At 48.9% G+C, this 17769-nt stretch overlaps 1 protein-coding gene across 2 annotated transcripts; it reads left to right on the forward strand.

Moving 5' to 3' along the window:
• Nucleotides 1-1019: 1019 nt before the first annotated feature.
• Aen (apoptosis enhancing nuclease) lies at nucleotides 1020-10703 on the forward strand. 2 transcript variants are annotated; one of them, XM_087188370.1, is made up of 5 exons: nucleotides 1059-1140; nucleotides 1818-1950; nucleotides 3758-4346; nucleotides 7487-7687; nucleotides 8023-10703. In XM_087188370.1, the coding sequence occupies exons 3-5, from the start codon at nucleotides 3822-3824 to the stop codon at nucleotides 8257-8259; spliced, it is 963 nt and encodes a 320-aa protein (XP_087044496.1). In that variant the 5' UTR covers nucleotides 1059-1140; nucleotides 1818-1950; nucleotides 3758-3821; the 3' UTR covers nucleotides 8260-10703. The 2 variants fall into 2 exon arrangements, with proteins under 2 accessions (XP_004852800.1, XP_087044496.1); XM_004852743.3 differs by lacking the exon at nucleotides 1818-1950 and having other exon boundaries at nucleotides 1020-1140.
• The last annotated feature ends 7066 nt before the right edge of the window (nucleotides 10704-17769 follow it).

Below are 17769 nucleotides of genomic sequence, written 5' to 3' on the forward strand. Positions count from 1 at the left end.
GCAACAACCTCAAATTCTTTGTCACAGGAATGCCTCCGAAACGCTGCCACTTATAAAAGAAATGTACGTCTATCTACATGAAGAAGCAGCGGAAGCAGACAGAAGCGTTTGTATTTTAAATCCCCCCTTTCGGCTCAGGGGAAATCTTTCTACAGGAAGATCCTTGCAGGATCTAAAACCTGCAAGGACTCATTTACACAGGTGGCTGTGGCCCGAAAGACTTCATCTGCATAATAAGGCAATCCTGGCTTGTGGTGCCGCAGCCAGTCCCCTTAGAGCTCCGAGTAGAGCTCAGACATTTTACCCCTCTTGGGGTTGGATTCCTGTCCCTTAGACAGGTGATACAACGTGTATGTTCTTGTTCCTCTTATTTATTGCATAGAACGGATCAAATAAAATTATTGAGCCTTCAGAGGGAAAACAGCAAATCCAAGCTTCCCTACATGAGTAAAAGAATTTTTTAAAATAAAGCAGAAACTGCTGTTTTCTTGTACTGGGAATTGAACCCAGGGCCTTCGCCCTGAGCGACATCCCCAGTCCCCCCCACCCCAAAAGGCTTTAAAAAAAGCCAAGTTCTCACTAAATCGCTAAATTGTCCAGGATGGGCTCGAATTTGGGATCCTCCTGCTTCAGTGCTGGGATTACAGGTGTGCATCACCACGCCTGGCTCAAACCTGTGACTTTAAAGAATAGTCCCCGCTATATACTGTATTATTTCACCGAATCCCCAGAACTCTGGAGGAGGTAGTAGCTACTGCTCTTTTCCGCAGATGTGGGTGCACTCTAGTCATCCGACCTTTGGTTGCACCAAGCTCGTAGGAGACGGCAACTCGACACAGGCAGCCGCGTGGAAACGACCCAGTGGACTGGAGCAGAGCCGTCTCTGGTCTGGTCTCTTTAGAATTTCCCGCCTGCTCGGCTCACTAGGCATAGGCCACCCCACTCAAAGAATCCCGCCCCCTTTGCTCCGACACGCCTACCCTCTGCGCTGCAGGCTCGACCAATCAGAAGTGGGCTTAGGCGGGTGCTGCCATCCAGTGAGCCAATAGGCGGGCAGCCGGAGCCGGGCTTGCCGGGGCATGTGGGAACCGCTGGCGGCCTGCAACACGTGCGGGCCGGAAGAGACGCGCGGGGCTTCAGGTGAGCCGGGGACCCTGCTCCGGGCGGCAGGTCGCACGGGCGGGCGCTGCATGTCCCGGCCCTTGGGGGGTGGGGGGGATGCGGACTGGGGGACAGATCCCCGCCTGGCTCGGGAGTCCGGGCCTGGGTTCGGCGCCTGACGGGGGCCTCGGCCTGGCCGCCGCGACAGTGACACCGCCCGAGGCCTTCCGGGGACGCCGGCCGTGCTTTCCCAGCGCTGGTTTTGCTTTTTTCTCCTGTGAACTTTTTAGTAACACAGGAGATTTTATTGAACCGATTTCTCAAATTCTGGACAGTTTTGAGAATCGGCCTGTGGGTGAGGTCGCCGTAGCGACCATGATTTTCATAAACGAGGGGGTGCCTATAATCCCAGCACCCTTGGAGGCTGAGGCAGAAGTATCGCAAATCCGAACCCAGCCTGGGCAACTCAGCGATTTGGAGAGATCCTGACTCAAATTTTTTTTATTTTTTTAAAGGGTTGGGGATGTGTATAGGTCAGTGTGAAGGCCCTGAGTTTACTCTCCGGTGTGGCGAGGGGAAAAACTTCTAAGATCCTCTCCCTAAGGAAGTTCAGACAGTGTGGCGAATCTGCCTTTTAACAAATGTAGTGTTTCTGGAAGTTACTTGCCCTATACCCTAAATCTAATCAAAGCCACGCTTGTCTAATCCCACACCAGAATCCTGGTGACTCGGACTCTGGTTCCTCCCGGTCATGGCTTCGTGGACTTTGCCACTGACACCAAGGCCCTTTCCTTGGGCCAGGGATACTTAAAGCTTTTCAGCGCGGATCCCCAGAGCACTGGTGGTCTGGTAAGAGGTCTGTCTCTGCCTTTGCTGAAAGGGGTGTGCGCCTTGAGCCAGCTCCATCTGGGGTTGGAGGGTGAGGCACTCTGGTCAGTGTTGGTTCTGACAAATCAGTGAGGCCAGGCAGGTGGAAGACACTTGTCTCTTCAAACACAAGGCCACTGAGACCTTTTCTCGGGGGAATCTAATTTTGGCTTTCTCGGGACCTTGTATTGGGCAGGAAAGCCATCCACCCTGTGACCCACAGCCCTTCTCAGAGAAAAGACTGCACCTCGGGCCAGTTATTAGCAGGGAGGTCTTTGGCTTCTTAGCTTGGATTTTCTGCCATTGCCCAGCTAAGGCAAATCCAGGTTCTGAATTTGTCACTTCTAACAGATAGTTGTCAACTACGGTGAAGCGTCTTCTTTAAAGGGATGAGCAAGCCCAGGGTGGATGAGTCAGGATGGGTCACCAGCCTCACCATGGCCCTCGGTGCCAGGAGGCCTCATGTGGGTGCTGGCATCAGCAAACCTGCACTCTGTGTCACTTCCTGGCCCTTCCCATCCCTACTGCTACTGCCCAGATTCTTATCCAGTCCACACCTGTACTTGCTGGGCAGTTGTGATCAGTTCACCTTCCCCCTAAAATCCTTTGCTGGCTCCCCATTCATCTCTGATTAAGCCCAGGAGCAGTTGTCACTCCACAGCCTCTGCCATGCTCCTTGCTCCCTAACTCTGTCCCTTTTGAACTGTGCTTTGGCTCCCGTGCTTTGGGACTATGACTTCTCTTTTCTCAAAACTTTCCTTCCTGGGCTGCCTGGTGGACCAACCTAGCCGGACCCTTGCCAAGTGTCCCCCTCTCCTCTAGGCCTCCCTTGCCCAGTGTTTCTGTCTGTCCTGTGCTCCTCCCCTTAGTTCCTTGCTGTAGTCCGGACCACACACCCGCACCTTTTCCACCTCTTCCCTCTCCCCACTCAGTCTAGAGTTCCCGAGGCCACAGTGAACTCCAGCCCTGTGGTCCTCACAGTCTAGCTAGTAGCGGGCCCAGCTTGGTCCCTCCACACTTTTCCAGAGGGCCTGCCGTGGGCCAGGGTGAGGCTGACTGATGGGAAGGGACAGAGACACGTGGGACTCCATCCCTGCCTTCACAGGCTGAGGTAAACTGTAACTGTGGACTCTGAAGGGTGTGAGGATTCTCTGATTGTGCCATCAGGGGACAGGTAACACTCTGGATCTGATACTAATCAACATTTTAGTGACCTCCCTAGTAGCTCTGCTGAGCTACATCCCTACCCCCACCCCTCCTTTTTTTTTTTGGTACCAGGGATCAAACTCAGGACCTTGAGCTTGCTAGAGCAGAGGTGGCACCACTGAGCTAAATCCACCCCCCCACCCCCCCAAGCCCTTTTTAAATTTTATTTTGAGACAGGGTCTCACTAAATTGCTTTGCTAAATTGCCCAGGCTGAGCTCAAACTTGCAGTCCCCCTACCTCAGCCTCCCAGAGCGCTGGGATTATAGGTGAGTAGCACCACACCCAACAGATTCTGGGTTCTTATCAATCTTTTTCTCTTACTAATTGGGCAAAGTCCTTAATCTGTATGTGTATGCCTCAGTTTCTTTCCTGGGGTATGAGGGTAATTGGGGAGCTGGGGTGATGGTGATGGTGCACTTCCTCCTCGTAGTTACAGCAGTGTTCAGCAGGCGGTCTTAGAGGTGTGAGTGCGGGTCCTGGTAAGGCAGGTCTGCAATCCAGTTGGTGCTGTGAGCTCCATTACTGAGGGGTGGGCCGTCGGCCTCCTCACAAAACCCCTTTGCTCCTGTGTTCTCCCTGTAGGGTGCTGCCCCAAGGAAAGACCACCTCCCTGGCGTCCCTTGCTGCAGGCTGTGAACTAACTGGCATGGTACTGGGGGGAGGCCCTGGGTCTCCTCAGTGCCTGTCCAACACCAGCCCAAACGCCAAGGATGTGCTCCGGAGAAGGCACAAGAGGAGGACCCGACAGTACCAGCGCTTCATGGCCCGAAAGGCCTTGCTACAGGAGCAGGGGCTGCTGAACATGCTGCTGGAGTCAGGCTCCTTGCCATCAGAGGCACCGCCAGGCTCTGAAGCTGCCAGTGGCGGGAGGCAGCATCCCAGGGCTGGATCTGGTGGCGGTGGCCAGGGCAGCAGAAGGCCAGCCCCCAGGAAAGCTTCAGGGCCCTTGTCCAGCAAGTTCGTGGCTATTGACTGTGAGATGGTGGGCACAGGACCCCGAGGGTGTGTGAGTGAGCTGGCCCGCTGCTCCGTGGTGAGTTATCATGGTGACATCCTCTATGACAAGTACATCCGGCCTGAGATGCCCATCGTTGACTACCGCACTCGCTGGAGTGGCATCACGCGGCAGCACATGCACAAAGCCATCCCCTTCCAGGTGGCCCAGAAAGAGGTGAGAGCAGGGTCGGGTCCTCATCCAGGTCTGTGTGATGGGCTGGGTAGTGGAGCCTTGAGTCTGAATAAAACTCAGATCCCACTGGGCATGACAGAACTTCAGAAAGTCACCTACCTCTTCCAAACAACAGGGTCCTTCTCCATACTCAATGTGTGTGATCTAAGAATATGATGGATGTTATTTTTAACTTTTAAACTTAGTCCATTAAAAAAGATTTTTATTAATTCTTCTCAAAGTATTCTTCCTCTCTTGGAACACACTTATCCATTGTTCTTCCCACTTTCCAAAACAGTTCTGGAAGTCCTCTGTCATGTCTTTTTGTAGCTCCCTCAATGTTCTGAATCAATTCAAAATGTTTACGGTCATTTCTGTTATATAAAAACATTACAGTGTGTTCTCATCCACCTTATCCACTGGATCTGACACTGTGACTTCTGACTCTTCCCCAAAGTCAAAATGACCATGAAAGGTAAACATTTTGAATCCACTCAGGAGACTGAGACAGCCACAACAGCACAACTAAAGACACTCCCGAAAGAGGACTTCAAAACTGCCTCAGAAAGTAGCAAGAGTAATGAGATGGATGTGTTCAAAGTGAGGGGGATTAACAGCAAAGTGTCTTTCACTGTAACAAGTTGTTTTTTAGATTTAAACGTTTACCGTATTTTGTGATCACGCCTCTTAGAATAGGATGAGTAAAATTCCTGGCCCACCTCTGTGAAGGGTTGCTGGGGTGAGGCACGGGGTGATGTCTGTAGAAGGCTGTGCCATTGATAAAAGATTAAACAGCTTACCTTTTGGGGTTTGCCTTCTGCTATAGTGTTAGGTATCTGTATGAAATGTGCAGGGCCCATAGCCCTCAACCCTTCAGGTGTTGAGCTTTTTTAAGTGCTTTGAAAAAAATTGCTCAGTGTTTGGGACCCCACTAATGTAGCAGGAATTCTCAGGTGCTCTTGACCATAGCAAACATCTAAACCCTGATTAACAAGCTAGGAACAGGTTCATTCCTCCATGAAGATTCTGGTCCTGTAGATACCTAGCTTGGGGAGGGCCCTAACAATTATGCTAAGCATAAACAGCACTGGATTTTCACAAGGAAATGGGTGTTAGGTGCAACAGTCGAAAGACTTGGTCAGTGACATCACAGAAACAAGAAATGATAGTGCAGTTTTGCATGTGTGAAATGATTCGGAAATGTGCAGTATACCAATGAGCAAGGCACTTTACCTTGAAAGCGTGCTGGTGGAAGCTGGTGCCAGGAGGGCTGCTGCTTGGGCTACAGTCAAGTGTGGGCAGAAGAGTTGATTCTGAAAGTGGTATCGCTAAACTGGGTGCAGTGGTGCATGCATATAATCCTAGCTACTCAGGAGGATTGCAAATATAAGACAAGCCTAGGCAATTCAATTTAGCAAGACCCTGCCTGTCTCAAGATGAAAAGGGCTGAGGATATAGCTCAGTGGTAGAGCACCCCGGGCTTTTAACCTAAGTTTAATCCCTGGTACTGAAAAAAAAGAAAGTGGCCCATGTATGTGTTGATGAATGTGTTCACCTGCGTAAGCCCGGGCCCTGGTGCACAAGGGTGTGTGTAAGTTGTGTGTTCTCACTTGGCTCAGTCCAGCTGGCCCCCATGTCCTATCTTCAGTTAGTGTTTCTCAGGGTTAAAAGTAGGTGTGAGGGAAGGAGAAATGAACATTTTTAAATTGTATCCTAATCCAGTAATTGTATTGGAACAAGTTGCATTTTCAAAACAACCAGTAGAACAGAACTACTTTGTAACACTTCTGGGCTGTTGGGATTAGGCAAATTGGGAAATACTGAAGATTATTTATCAAGCAGGGGATCAGGAACAGGAGCAATAGGAAGGAGCCATGTGTGAGCCCCCAGCTCCTCAGTTCCTCCCCTCCGCCTGGCTGGGGGTGGTCCCACAGTAGCCCTGCTTTCTGTCTGTCCAGACTGCACCAGTGTGGGGTGAGCTTGGTCTCTTCCCTTTCTGTGGTGAGGGGTGGAGTGGGAGATGAGGCGTGAGACTCTGGTGATGCGTCCCTAACGTGAAGTCTGAATACATCTCATCTCTGCCCGCAAAGGTGGGCTGTGCCTGACCAGCAGCTGGTGATGACACAGGCCTGGGCAAGCAGGCAGGAGTGGGGTTGCAGACCCAGAGCCTGGATGCAGCCTCCCTGGGTGCTAGGAGGAGGACATGTTGTGCGCACAGACCGGGTTGGAGAGCAAGGAGGAGGAGTCAGTACCCAGGAGTGCGGGGGCCAGAATCCTGAAGCCAGGGACCGTGTCTCTTAATACTAATAAGAGCTTGTACCTTTGATGTGTTTACTGGCACCAGGCATGGTTCTGTTGACTTTACCTGGTAGGTCTTTACTGATCAATAACGAGTAATCAATACATTGGAGCATCACTGGCCAAGTCACACAGGGTCCCTGTGCTCTCGGGTACTGGTGGCGGAGGCATGACTGCACCATCTCAAGAGCTGAATGTGTCCCTAGAACACAGGATGAGTCCCCTGAAGGGGAGAACAGAGTCCTGGACAGCCAAGGTTCATGAGACGGTCTCCTGAGGAGAACCAGTGAACTGAGACCCACAGCCCAGGCGGAGCTGGGAGCAGAGCTTGTGCCAGCAGCAAAGGGCTGCACATCCCTAATGAGAGAAGCCTGGCCATCCCTGACCCTCACAGCCACCTGTGGAATGTGGTGGGCAGGGTGTCCTACAGGTCCAGAGTATAAGTGTGTCCTCAGGTACAATCGGGAGAAGGGCCTGGATTCAGCCAGGTGGGGTGATTCACACCTGTGATCCCAGCTACTCAGGTACAAGCAGGAGGATCACAAGTCCAAGCACAGCCTGGGGAACTTAGAGAGACCCTGTCTCAAAATTACAAGATGGTCTGCAGATGTAGCTCAGTGGTAGAGCCCTTGCCTAGCATGCATGAGGCCCTAGGTTGAATCCCTAGCATGGAAAAAAATAAGCAACAAAAAAGAAGGGCCTGAATTCAAACTCAGGGTAGCATGCTTGACCACGATCTGCCTGTGCTGCTCCCCTGGGGGGTCCAGGCACTGCCAGGGAGAGGGCTCGTCTGTGTTGCTGCAGGTCTCACTGGGCTCTTTCTCCCTGTTCCTCTCCACCCACAGATCCTTAAGCTCCTGAAGGGCAAGGTTGTGGTGGGGCACGCGCTGCACAATGACTTCCAGGCCCTCAAGTACATCCATCCCCGGAGCCAGACCCGAGACACCACATGCGTCCCGAGCCTGCTCGGCCAGCCTGACCTCCACACCCGAGCCCGAGTCTCCCTGAAGGACCTGGCCCTGCAGCTGCTGCACAAGAGGATCCAGGTGAGTGGCACAGGAGCAAAGCCGTGTGGCCCCAAGGCTGTGGGCTGTCCCTTCCCTTCCAGGTCACCTTCCAGGCCGATCTCCTGGGTGTGTCCCCAGCCTGACCACTCTGTTCTGCACCCCTGGAGTTTGTTCTGGTGTCTCCTAGAAGCAGACACAAAGCCCTTGGTCGGGGCTGGGGACCCTGCTCCTGCCCTGCTTTGTGTTCACTGTTGTCTGATCTTCAACCTCTGAAGCAGGCTTTTACCATGGCTTAAGATTAGGAGAAGTAGGATCTGAAGCTAGGTGGCCTGTGGCGTGTCCCACCAGGCAGTGACATTTGCTCTTGTCTGCAGGTGGGCCAACATGGGCACTCGTCCGTGGAAGATGCTGCCACTGCCATGGAGCTGTATCGGCTGGTGGAAGACAGGTGGGAGCAGGAGGCAGCCAGCAGCCTGTGGTCGCACCCCGAGAACAGGGAGCCTGACAGCAGCACTGACGTGGAACACTACATGGAGGACCAGTACTGGCCTGAAGATCTGGCCTCCAGCACCGGGGCAGGAACAGGGGAGGTGCAGGATGGAAGGAAGTGAGAGTGAGGAGGCTTGAGGAGGAAGCTCGGGCCGGGGGACACTGGACAGTACATCTGGGTGGGACAGGGCAGGCAGGATGTTGCCCGGTGCCCACAGCCAGAGCTCCTGGCACCATCTGTCCTCTGTGCCCTTAGTGCAGCCCTCTCCGAGGGTTGTTGGAAGTTCGTTCTTCTGACTCCTGTGGTTTTACTAATGACATTTTATAGACTGGACCTGTCAGGTGGCAGTAGTCAGGGAAGCAACAGTAGGCTCTCCACACGGCATCCGGGGTGGTCAGTGTCCTGGAGCTCCCTTATGTCAGATGGGCCACAGGGTGGAATTCTGGTCTTGTCACTTACCTCTTCCTCCAGGGTCTTCCTAAAGTGGAAGAGAAGCCCTTGTTTGTCCCCTTTCTTTATGCTGAAACTGGCCACAGCTACTATAGGAACCTGGTCCCCTGCGAGGCCTGTCCCCTCCCTGCTAGGCTGGACAGACTAGCAGAGCCCATACCTCCCAGGGGAGCCGGCGCCTTCCCAAACTTGCCATCAGAAGTCCTTGGGTACAGTGCGGAGAGCAGGGCAGGCAGAGAAGCTCTGAATGGGAACTGACATAGTTATTGTGACCCAAATCAGGGATTCCCATCCCCATGCAGCATTGGTTCCCCTGTGCCAAAGCCTGGGAAACCGCACAGTAGTCTGAGTTAAGTTGTGGACCCAGCAGAGCTGTACCCGGCCTCTTAAGAGCAGGGCCACCGGTGTCCGGAATCCGAGTGTCTGTTGCCGCAGCAGGTGTGCAGCTCATGTCCCTACACCTCTTGTGGTGCTGCCTTACCTCTGATTGATGGTTACTGTGACCACTGGGTTTTAGATTCATTTCTGAAAATTTCTGAAATCATTTCCTAAGGAGCAGTTTCGGGATGCCAAAATGACCAAGAGCTCTGATCACACAAGCCTCTGAGTCCCATCTTTTCTGACACTTGGCACTGAGACTTGGGGCCAGCCTGTGACTTCCCCCAGCCGTTTGCCTCTGTGTTAAGTGGCACAGCCTCCCACCATAGGGTGGGGAGGAGACTAAAGGCCATTTGCCTGAACAGTGCCCGGCCTGTACTTTATGAATGGGCTGCTGGCCCTTGGGGATAACGCCTGCACGCTGACCTTGTGGTGGGGGATAGCACAGAGGGGCCCCCGGCCAGTGTGGGATGCAGCACAGAAGTTCAGGGTTACCTGCAGGTGTGGACTCTGGCTCTGCGGTGCCACTTCTCATCAGTGTCCTGCCACTGTGTGCCGGAAGATGACAGCACAGTGTCAGGGAGGGAGGGACACGACCACACCCACACTAACAGCTGTCAGCTGAGGCTCCCACCCTGCGTCCCTCACGGGCTGTGGGGTCACTGGCTCCTCCCTGTCAGAGCAGGAGGCTTGGCTGAGTCATGCCCACTGCCTGCCTGGCTCCATACTTCCGGGTGGCTGATGCCAGACTCAGCCAAGCAGTAGCTTGCTTGGTTTGTGGGTTAAGGGAGATGGTGCTGTTTCTGTCATCAGTGGGAAAGTGCTGTTGAAAATCGCTTTGTTGTAAAACAATTTGTTCTGGAATAAAGCTCAACTGGGAGAGTAGGCAAAGTGGACCTTTGCATGAATCATCTGTCTGGCTTGTTGGAGCACTGGGGTTTCCTGAGTGCTTTGGGCTTAGAGCATCTTTTCAGATGATGGGGAAATGGGAAAAAAGTAACAGATACAGAATTATATAATTTTTAATTTTACATTTGCCCTATTATAAAGCACAAATTTAATTTCTCCCCAAAATTGTACTCACTTTAAAATTTAATTGTGGTAAAATATACATAATATAAAATTTACCAACCCAACCACTTTTAAGTGTTGAGTTCATTTTCTGTTAAGTTCATTCACTTTTTTATACAACAGATTTCCAGAACGCTTTCATTTTGCAAAACCCAAACGTGGTCCGACCGGCTTGAATCACTGTGGTATCTGCATGACTAGTACAGTTAGAGACAACAGAGCTGAGGGGGTCACTCGCCTCCATTTAATTGTAAACAGCACCCTATGATTAATCCTGCTTCCATTGTCCTAAGAGGGGTAGAAAATAACAAATTCCAGATCTCTGATGCTCTAGGCAAGAACACAAGCATATCGGATCTCCTAGGCAGACCTTAAGTATAATTAAGATCAGAGTGAATTCTGGGACAGCATGCATGTTCAGAGCCCCTCAGATGACTCAGCACCCTGTTGATCAGGACCTGTAAATTCAGGGGGAGGCACCTAAGCTGAGGTGCACATCCTTTAAATTATGAAAACCTGAGCTTTTTGTTACTCTTGATGCGTTTGTGTGCTTTGACCTGTGTGCAGTGCTTTTCTATCACCTTGGCATCTTTTTCTGTCTGGTGGTACAGACTCCCTGAACAGAGCTTCCTGTGATTTTCAATAAATGTAGCTGCTTGCTGCTTACTACTGGGTATACACTTGGCAGTTCTTTCCTTATCGTACACAAGAGTAGGCTATTATTGGCCCGTCTCACTGCAACATGACTGTCCCATTGCGTGGCTTGTACCACTCATGGTACAAATGGGTCTAATCACTTCTATTGGTTTTTTTACTAATAAAATTAATAGTCTAAATGGACCAGATCTAGTTAGTTGCTTGAATTTGAGTGATTTCTGTCCAAATGTAAAAGTTAATACTATTCATACCAATTAAAATCATTATAACAATCAAATTTATTTCATTAAAAGAAATTTATATTTATGAATAGTTTCATTTAATTAATTCTTTAAATTTTAACATGGAAATCTTACAAGCTCCCCATTGGTGTTGTATATAATATGCATTTACAGCTATCAAATTAGCCATATTACAGTTTTTTATACCATTTTAATGTTTTCTTTAAGGAACTATAATATGACATCTAGTGTGCTAAATCAATGTCTTTGCATTATTGTAATCAAAGACCCCCTGAGAAACGGTACAAGCCGCCCAATGGGACAGTCATGCCTGCACCACAGGTGGTTCTGTCACTGTTTGACGGTCCATGAGGCTGAAATAGGGAGTTAATCCACCCCTTTATTTTTTATTTTTTATTTTTTTGGTACTGGGGATCAAACTTGGGACCTTGCACTTGCAAGGCAGGCGCTGGAACCACTGAGCTAAATCCCCGGCCCTTACCCCTTTAACTAAAAACACAAGTTCTCTGACTCCCATCGTAGAAAAAGAATTTTCGGGATGCGTCAGTAGAAAAGGCACAAGAAAAATTTATTGGAAGTAAATATAGGACACATGAGAGCAGAATGCGAAAGCTCAAGAAAATGTGTGCTCTCGCTGTCCACCGGCTCCCAGTGCAAGCCGTCCATGAGTGGAGGTCGGTAACAGGCGTCGCCACTCCTTTCTGGGCTGGAGGAAGCTGAAGGAAAAGGTGACTGGCAGCCAAAAGGGACTTGCTCTCATTTGCTCTTTGGGGAGTGAGTAAACCCAGACTTATGTTCTGAAGCTGCAGTTTTTCTTTTTTTTTTTTTTAAATTTTATTTTATTGGTACATTTTAGGTATACAGTATAATGACATTCATCATTGGAAATTTGCACCTTTACATAATCTCTTGATTCTTATTTTTCCCCCTTCCCCTGCCCTCCCTTCAACCCCTCCATCCCTCCCTATTTACAAAGAATTTGTTTCCTTTTTTTCATTTTCTCATATTAATTCCACTCCCTTCTTTCTTTTCCCCTACCCCTCCCACTTCCCCTCCCCCTTTGCCCCTTTTCTTCCTATTCCGCACTATCTAGTATACCTTTTAGTCCTTATTTACACTTTCAGTTTCTGACACCAGAGAAACTATTTGGTATTTACACGTGTGTCCTATTTATTTCACTTAAGAGTATCGCCTCAATGTGCATACATTTAGCTATAAATGTCTCTAATTTCTCATTTTTTATGGCTGAGAGTAGTACTTCATTTTATAAAAAACCGTATTTTCTTTATCCAGTCTCCAGTTGATGGGCATTTGGGCTGCTTCCAAGTTTTAGCTATTACAAATTGTGCTGCTATGAACATGGGTGCACATATATCACTGTGGTATGATTCTTTGGGGAAGATACCCAGCAGGGGAATAGCTGGGTCAAATGGGACTTCCAGTCCTAGTTCTTTGAGGTATCTCCACAGTGATTTCCACAGTGGTTGCACCAGTCTACACTCCCACCAGCAGTGGAGCAGGGTTCCTCTTTCCCCACAGCCCCGCCAGCATTTGTTATTGGTTGATTTCATGATAGCAGCCATTCTTTCTGGAGTGAAGTGGAATCTCAGTGTAGTTTTCATTTGCATCTTTCGAATGACCATTTATGTTGAATATTTTTTCATATGTTTATTTGCTATTTCTACTTCTTTGTGTGAGAAATGTCTGTTCATTTCAGATGCCCATTTTTGGATAGGGTCTTTAAATTTGGGAGGTCTGATCCTTTTAAGTTCTTTATAGACTCGAGATAGTAGACCTTTGTCTGAGGGACAGCTGGTGAAAAATTTTTCCCACATTGTGGGTTGTCTCTTCACACTGCTGTTGGTTTCTCTTTCTGTCCAAAACCTTTTTAATAAGAAGAGATCCCGCTTGTTGATTGTTTGTGCTAGTTCATGGGCAACTGAGATTTTGTTCATAAAATCTTTTCCTACACCGATGTCTTCAAGAGTTCTACCTAACCTCTGTTCCAGCTGGTTCAGCATTTCTATTTTAATATTTAGATCTTTAATCTATTCCGATTTTAATTTAGTGCATGGTGAGAGATGTAGGTCTAGTTTTAATCTTTGACAAGTTGAAACCCAATTTTTCCAGCACCATTTATTAAAGAGGCTATCTTTCCTCTAGTGAGGGTGTTTGGCTCCTTTATCCAAGATGAGATGGCTGAGTGTGTCTGGAGTTGTTTCTGCATCTTCTAATCTGTTCCACTGGTCCTCAGGTCTGTTTCTTTGCCAGTACCATGCTGTTTTTTATCATAGTAGCTTTGTAGTATAGTTTCAAGTTGGGGGTTGTGATACCCCCTGCCATGTCCCTGTTGCCTAGAATTGTTCCAAATGAATTTTTGGATTGTTTTCTGAAGGTCTGTGAAGTATACTGCTGGGATTTCAATTGGGATTGCATTGAATCTATATAGCAGTTTGGGAAGTACGACCATTTTCACTATGTTGATCCTTCCTACCCAGGAGCAGGGGATGTCTTTCCATTTTCTGATATCATGTCTCTCTTTTCAGAGTGCTATAGTTTTCAGAAAAGAAGTCTTTGATTTCTTTCGTTAGGTTGATTCCTAGGTATTTCAGTTTTTTGGATGCTATTGTGAAAGAAATTGTTTGCCCTATTTCTCTCTCAGTGAGTCTGTTGTTCGTGTAGAGGAAAGCTATTGATTTTTGTGTGTTGACCTTGTATCCAGCTACTCTACTGAATTTGGTTATTAAGTCTAGAAGACTTTTGGTGGAGTTCTTGGGGTCTTCTATATAGAGTATCATGTCATCTGCAAATAATGACAATTTGAAGTACAATTTTAAATTCTTGATTTCTTGGTCTCCTTTCTACCTAATTTTATTTCTTCTGTCCTACTTCAAGCTGACAGGAATGGTCAAATTCAAATTCAAATCAGCTGTCTGGCAGCAAGACATGAATTACAGCCCTATAGCATACTACTTGTTAAGCAGTAATTCTTATCTCCCCATCCACCATTTTACTTTTTGTGATTCAATGCATTTGAGTAGATATACTTCTTTTTCTTTTTTTTTTTTTTTTGTTAGGATCTAAATTGCCCTGCCTGGGCTAGAACTTGTAGTCTTCCTGCTTCAGCCTCCCAAGTGCTGAGACTACAGGTATGCCCCACCATGCCCGGCACACTCAAACTATTTTCGTGACTGACTTATTTCATTTAGCATAGTGTCCCCAAGGCCCACGCATGTTGTAGCACATGTCACTTTCCTCCCAGGTTGGTGTCACCAGGCAGCACTGGGGTTGCTTTCCCCTCTTGGATGTTATGAATAATGCAACTGTGAACATGGGTGGGCAGATCCCCCTTTGAGATCCTGCTTTCCATTCTGTTGTATGCAGTTTAGCGGCACAGGTGCACATTTCAGGGGGACAGGTCCAGCCATGGTTGGGGACAGCTGAGCTGGGAGGGGCAGATTGCCTCCAAGGAAGTGGGGGGCCTCTGACCCTCTGTTATGTGCTGTCTTGCTCCATTTTGTGTTACTGTGACAAAATGCCCAAAGCGGGGTCCTTTAGAAAGGAGAGGTTCTTATTTAGCTGACAGTTGTGGAGATTCAAAAGTATGGCATTGGCCTCTGCTTGCTCTGTGAGGGGCCTCGTGCCTCGTGGGAGATGGGGGTCACAATGGTGGGAGTATGTGGAAGAAGACAGGAACAGGCGAGTGAGCTGAGAGTCCAACTTGCTTTAGGACAATCCATTCTTACAATACTGTGGAGTCCCAAAAGGCCCAGAGCTCTCAGGAGGCAGCTTTAGCCTGCTCACGAGGGTGGTGGCCCCGACTCATTACCTCCCACCAGGCCACCTTACCTCCACACCGGGGACCAGGCTGCCAGCATGTGACCCTTTGGGGTCACACTCAAGCCATCTCCACACTGCAGCATCAGTTGTCTGCTTGGCAGGTACCAGGAGATCCTCCTGGTGGGGATTTCAGAGGGCCACATGGGCCGTCTTCCTGCTGCAGTCAGGACAGGCAGCTCCTCCATCATCACACAAGAATTGAGTTAAACATGAATGGTGTACAAATAACCATATGAAGATGCTGACAACACTGATCATTAGAGAGATGCAAATCAGACTGTGTAATAACCTACCCAGAGGAACTCACTCTCCAGCCTCACCTGATCCAAGGTTTGTGGGCGTGGCCTGAGGATGGGCTCACTTCCCTGCCCCATGAAGCTGAGAATATCAGGAAACCCCCTGGCTGAGGGCCGGCTTCCTCCTTCGGTGCTGCTGGTCACCAGCACCTGGGGCCAACGTTGGAGCACACAGTACATTTGAACAAAAGCTAGCCTGGCCCAGGCAGCTGTCCTGGGGCGGGAAGGGGTTGAACCAGTAGGCTGCCCAGTATTTCCTACAACACCCACCGCACTAGAAACAGGCCGGGAAGAGGATAAGAGGTGCACTTGTACATAGAGAGCTCCAGGGTGGGCCTATGGGTGAGAGAGCGAGGCAAGGTGATCTAGAGAGGAACATTCCAGAACCAGCTGAGCAGATGCCCAGACCGGAGACAAGCATGTGCCCCCTTAGGACTGGTGACCTTCCCTGGAGCTGACCTGCCTCACTGGTCCCTCTGGCCTTTGGGCCCAATGCTGGAGTGATGACTGGGATCCGAAGGAGGCAGGCAGGACCTGCTGAGGGCTTGGGAGGAATCACCAAGTGCACAACCTGAGGTCCTATGTGCAGTTTTAAACCTAAAAGAGGGGCCATAAATAGAAACATGGACATACAGCTGAGCCAGAAACTTCCCAGGAGTTAAGAGGTGAGGTTTTGTAATCATGGAGCAGGCTGATAAGCTCCAGGCTCTTCTGTAGGATGAGCAAAGAATTGCAGGCATACAATCTAAGGGGCAAGTGAAAAAGGTTACATTGACTGAAGATCACGGGAAGTGGTGTTCAGCACAAGTCTGCACCAACAGAAGATTCAGTGCAGACAGAACAAGGGGTCGGGGCAGCAGAAAAGGCACAGCACATGGCAGTGGCGCATAGATCAAACCAGGGTTTCAGAATTTAAAAGGACAGGCACCTCTGCTTAGGTGCCTCCCCTGAACCTCTGGGTGTGATTGATGGGAGTGATAGACTGATGCTGTTATCTCAAGGGCTCTCAACACGCATGCTCATCCCAGAATTCACTCTGATCTTAATTATTGCATGGTATGCAGTGCATATTTATGAACCCTTAATGAGATTGGAGTAGGGTGAAGGTGACTGAAGGTCAGGCTATGTCCTGACAGTGATGGTGAACCCTTTAGAGATGAGTGCCCCAACTGCAACCCCAAACCCACTTATTTAAGCCAACACCAACTCTGAAATTAAACCTGAATACTGAGGTTTTAGTTTAGAAAAAACAACTCATACATGAACATCTTTTGTCTAAAAAAAAACAAACAAATAACATGAGGGCCATAGGTTCGTCACCACTGGTAGGAGATCTAATGCTCATGTGCTTTTGCCTAGAGCATTAGGGATCTGAGCTTTTGTTATTTTATTTGCTACCTCCCTTAGGACAATAGAAGATAGAATGACCTTTCAGTGCTTGTTACATTTGTATCTAGATGTCTCCCCAAAGCCCGTTATGCTCATAGGTGGGGAGTTTGGAAGGTGGCTGGGTTAGGGTGTGTGAATGTGGATTAAAGGTGTGATACTGGAATTAAGAGGGTGGATAATGGAAGCCCCACCCTGGGTGTGGGTGGCACCAATCAATAGGTTTGTAGCCTGGACGGAAAATAAAGAGACAGAAAGAAGGCAGGCCTGCAGCTGCTTGCTGCTTTGGCTGCTTGTTGCCTTCCTGCCTGCCACATCTTAGAATGTTTCTCCTCTGCTATGCCCTCCTCCCACGCCACCATGTTTTGGAACCAACCAACTATGGACTGAAACCTCTACAAACTGAGCTGAAATAAACCTTTCCTCCTTCAACATTGGGTACTGGGTATCTTGTCTTAGCAATGAGTAAAGTAAGACAGTGCTGTTTTAAATTTAGATGGATGGAAGGAGGTGACTTCCTCAGCTCCACTGTTTCTAACTGTACTAATTTTGAATTCTTTCTTTCTCTTCTCCTTCTTCTTTCTCTCTGTTTCAGCCTCTCTCTTTCTCTCTCCCTCCCTCCAGGAAATCACTGAGTTCTTAAGCTGTGACAAACAGTACAGGAACTGTGACAAACAGTACAGGAAGCTAAATCTGGTAGAACTTGGACAATTTAAATCAAGTCTTAAAGACAGAGGCAGAGAAACCCAATCGTGAGTGCATGGGCCAGAGCAGGTAAGGAGGGACCAGACTAAGATAGGCCCGAGAAGGTGCAAAGGCAGGACATAGAGGGAGGGCTCCAAGGTGCAGTTTGGGGAGTCGACCACAAGGGCCAGACACAGGCCATGGAGCAAAGAACTCTGCTGTTTCTAGGAGACCTAGGATTGCCACTGAGTGCTTGGGTCCTATGAGAAATGCAGATACAAACCTCCAATCAGATCTTTAGGAGGTTACTTTTTAAATGCATTTAAAGTAACATGATTTTATCACCTGTTTATGCTGCTGCTTCTCCCTCTAAATCATTGTACTACACTTGACCTTAGCCAAAAGTCCAAGAAGTGATCCCCCTAAATCACTGTTGTTAGGAAAAAGGAAAAGAAGAAGCAGAGGTGTGAGCTCAACAGGACAGGTTTATTGCAGAACAAACCTGAGAGGGACCATGCTGGCACTAGAGACCCGTTCAGGCTATGGGGTCTTTTGTAGGGTCACAGGGAGGAGAGAGTTCAGTAAAAGGGGCCTGTGGCTCCCTGCCAAGAACCAGGCTTGGGAGAG

The sequence above is a fragment of the Heterocephalus glaber genome, unplaced genomic scaffold (assembly GCF_053883595.1).
Source record: "Heterocephalus glaber isolate CG9 unplaced genomic scaffold, H.glaber_assembly_v1.0 deba00001531, whole genome shotgun sequence".
Classification (NCBI taxonomy): Eukaryota; Metazoa; Chordata; class Mammalia; order Rodentia; family Bathyergidae; genus Heterocephalus; species Heterocephalus glaber.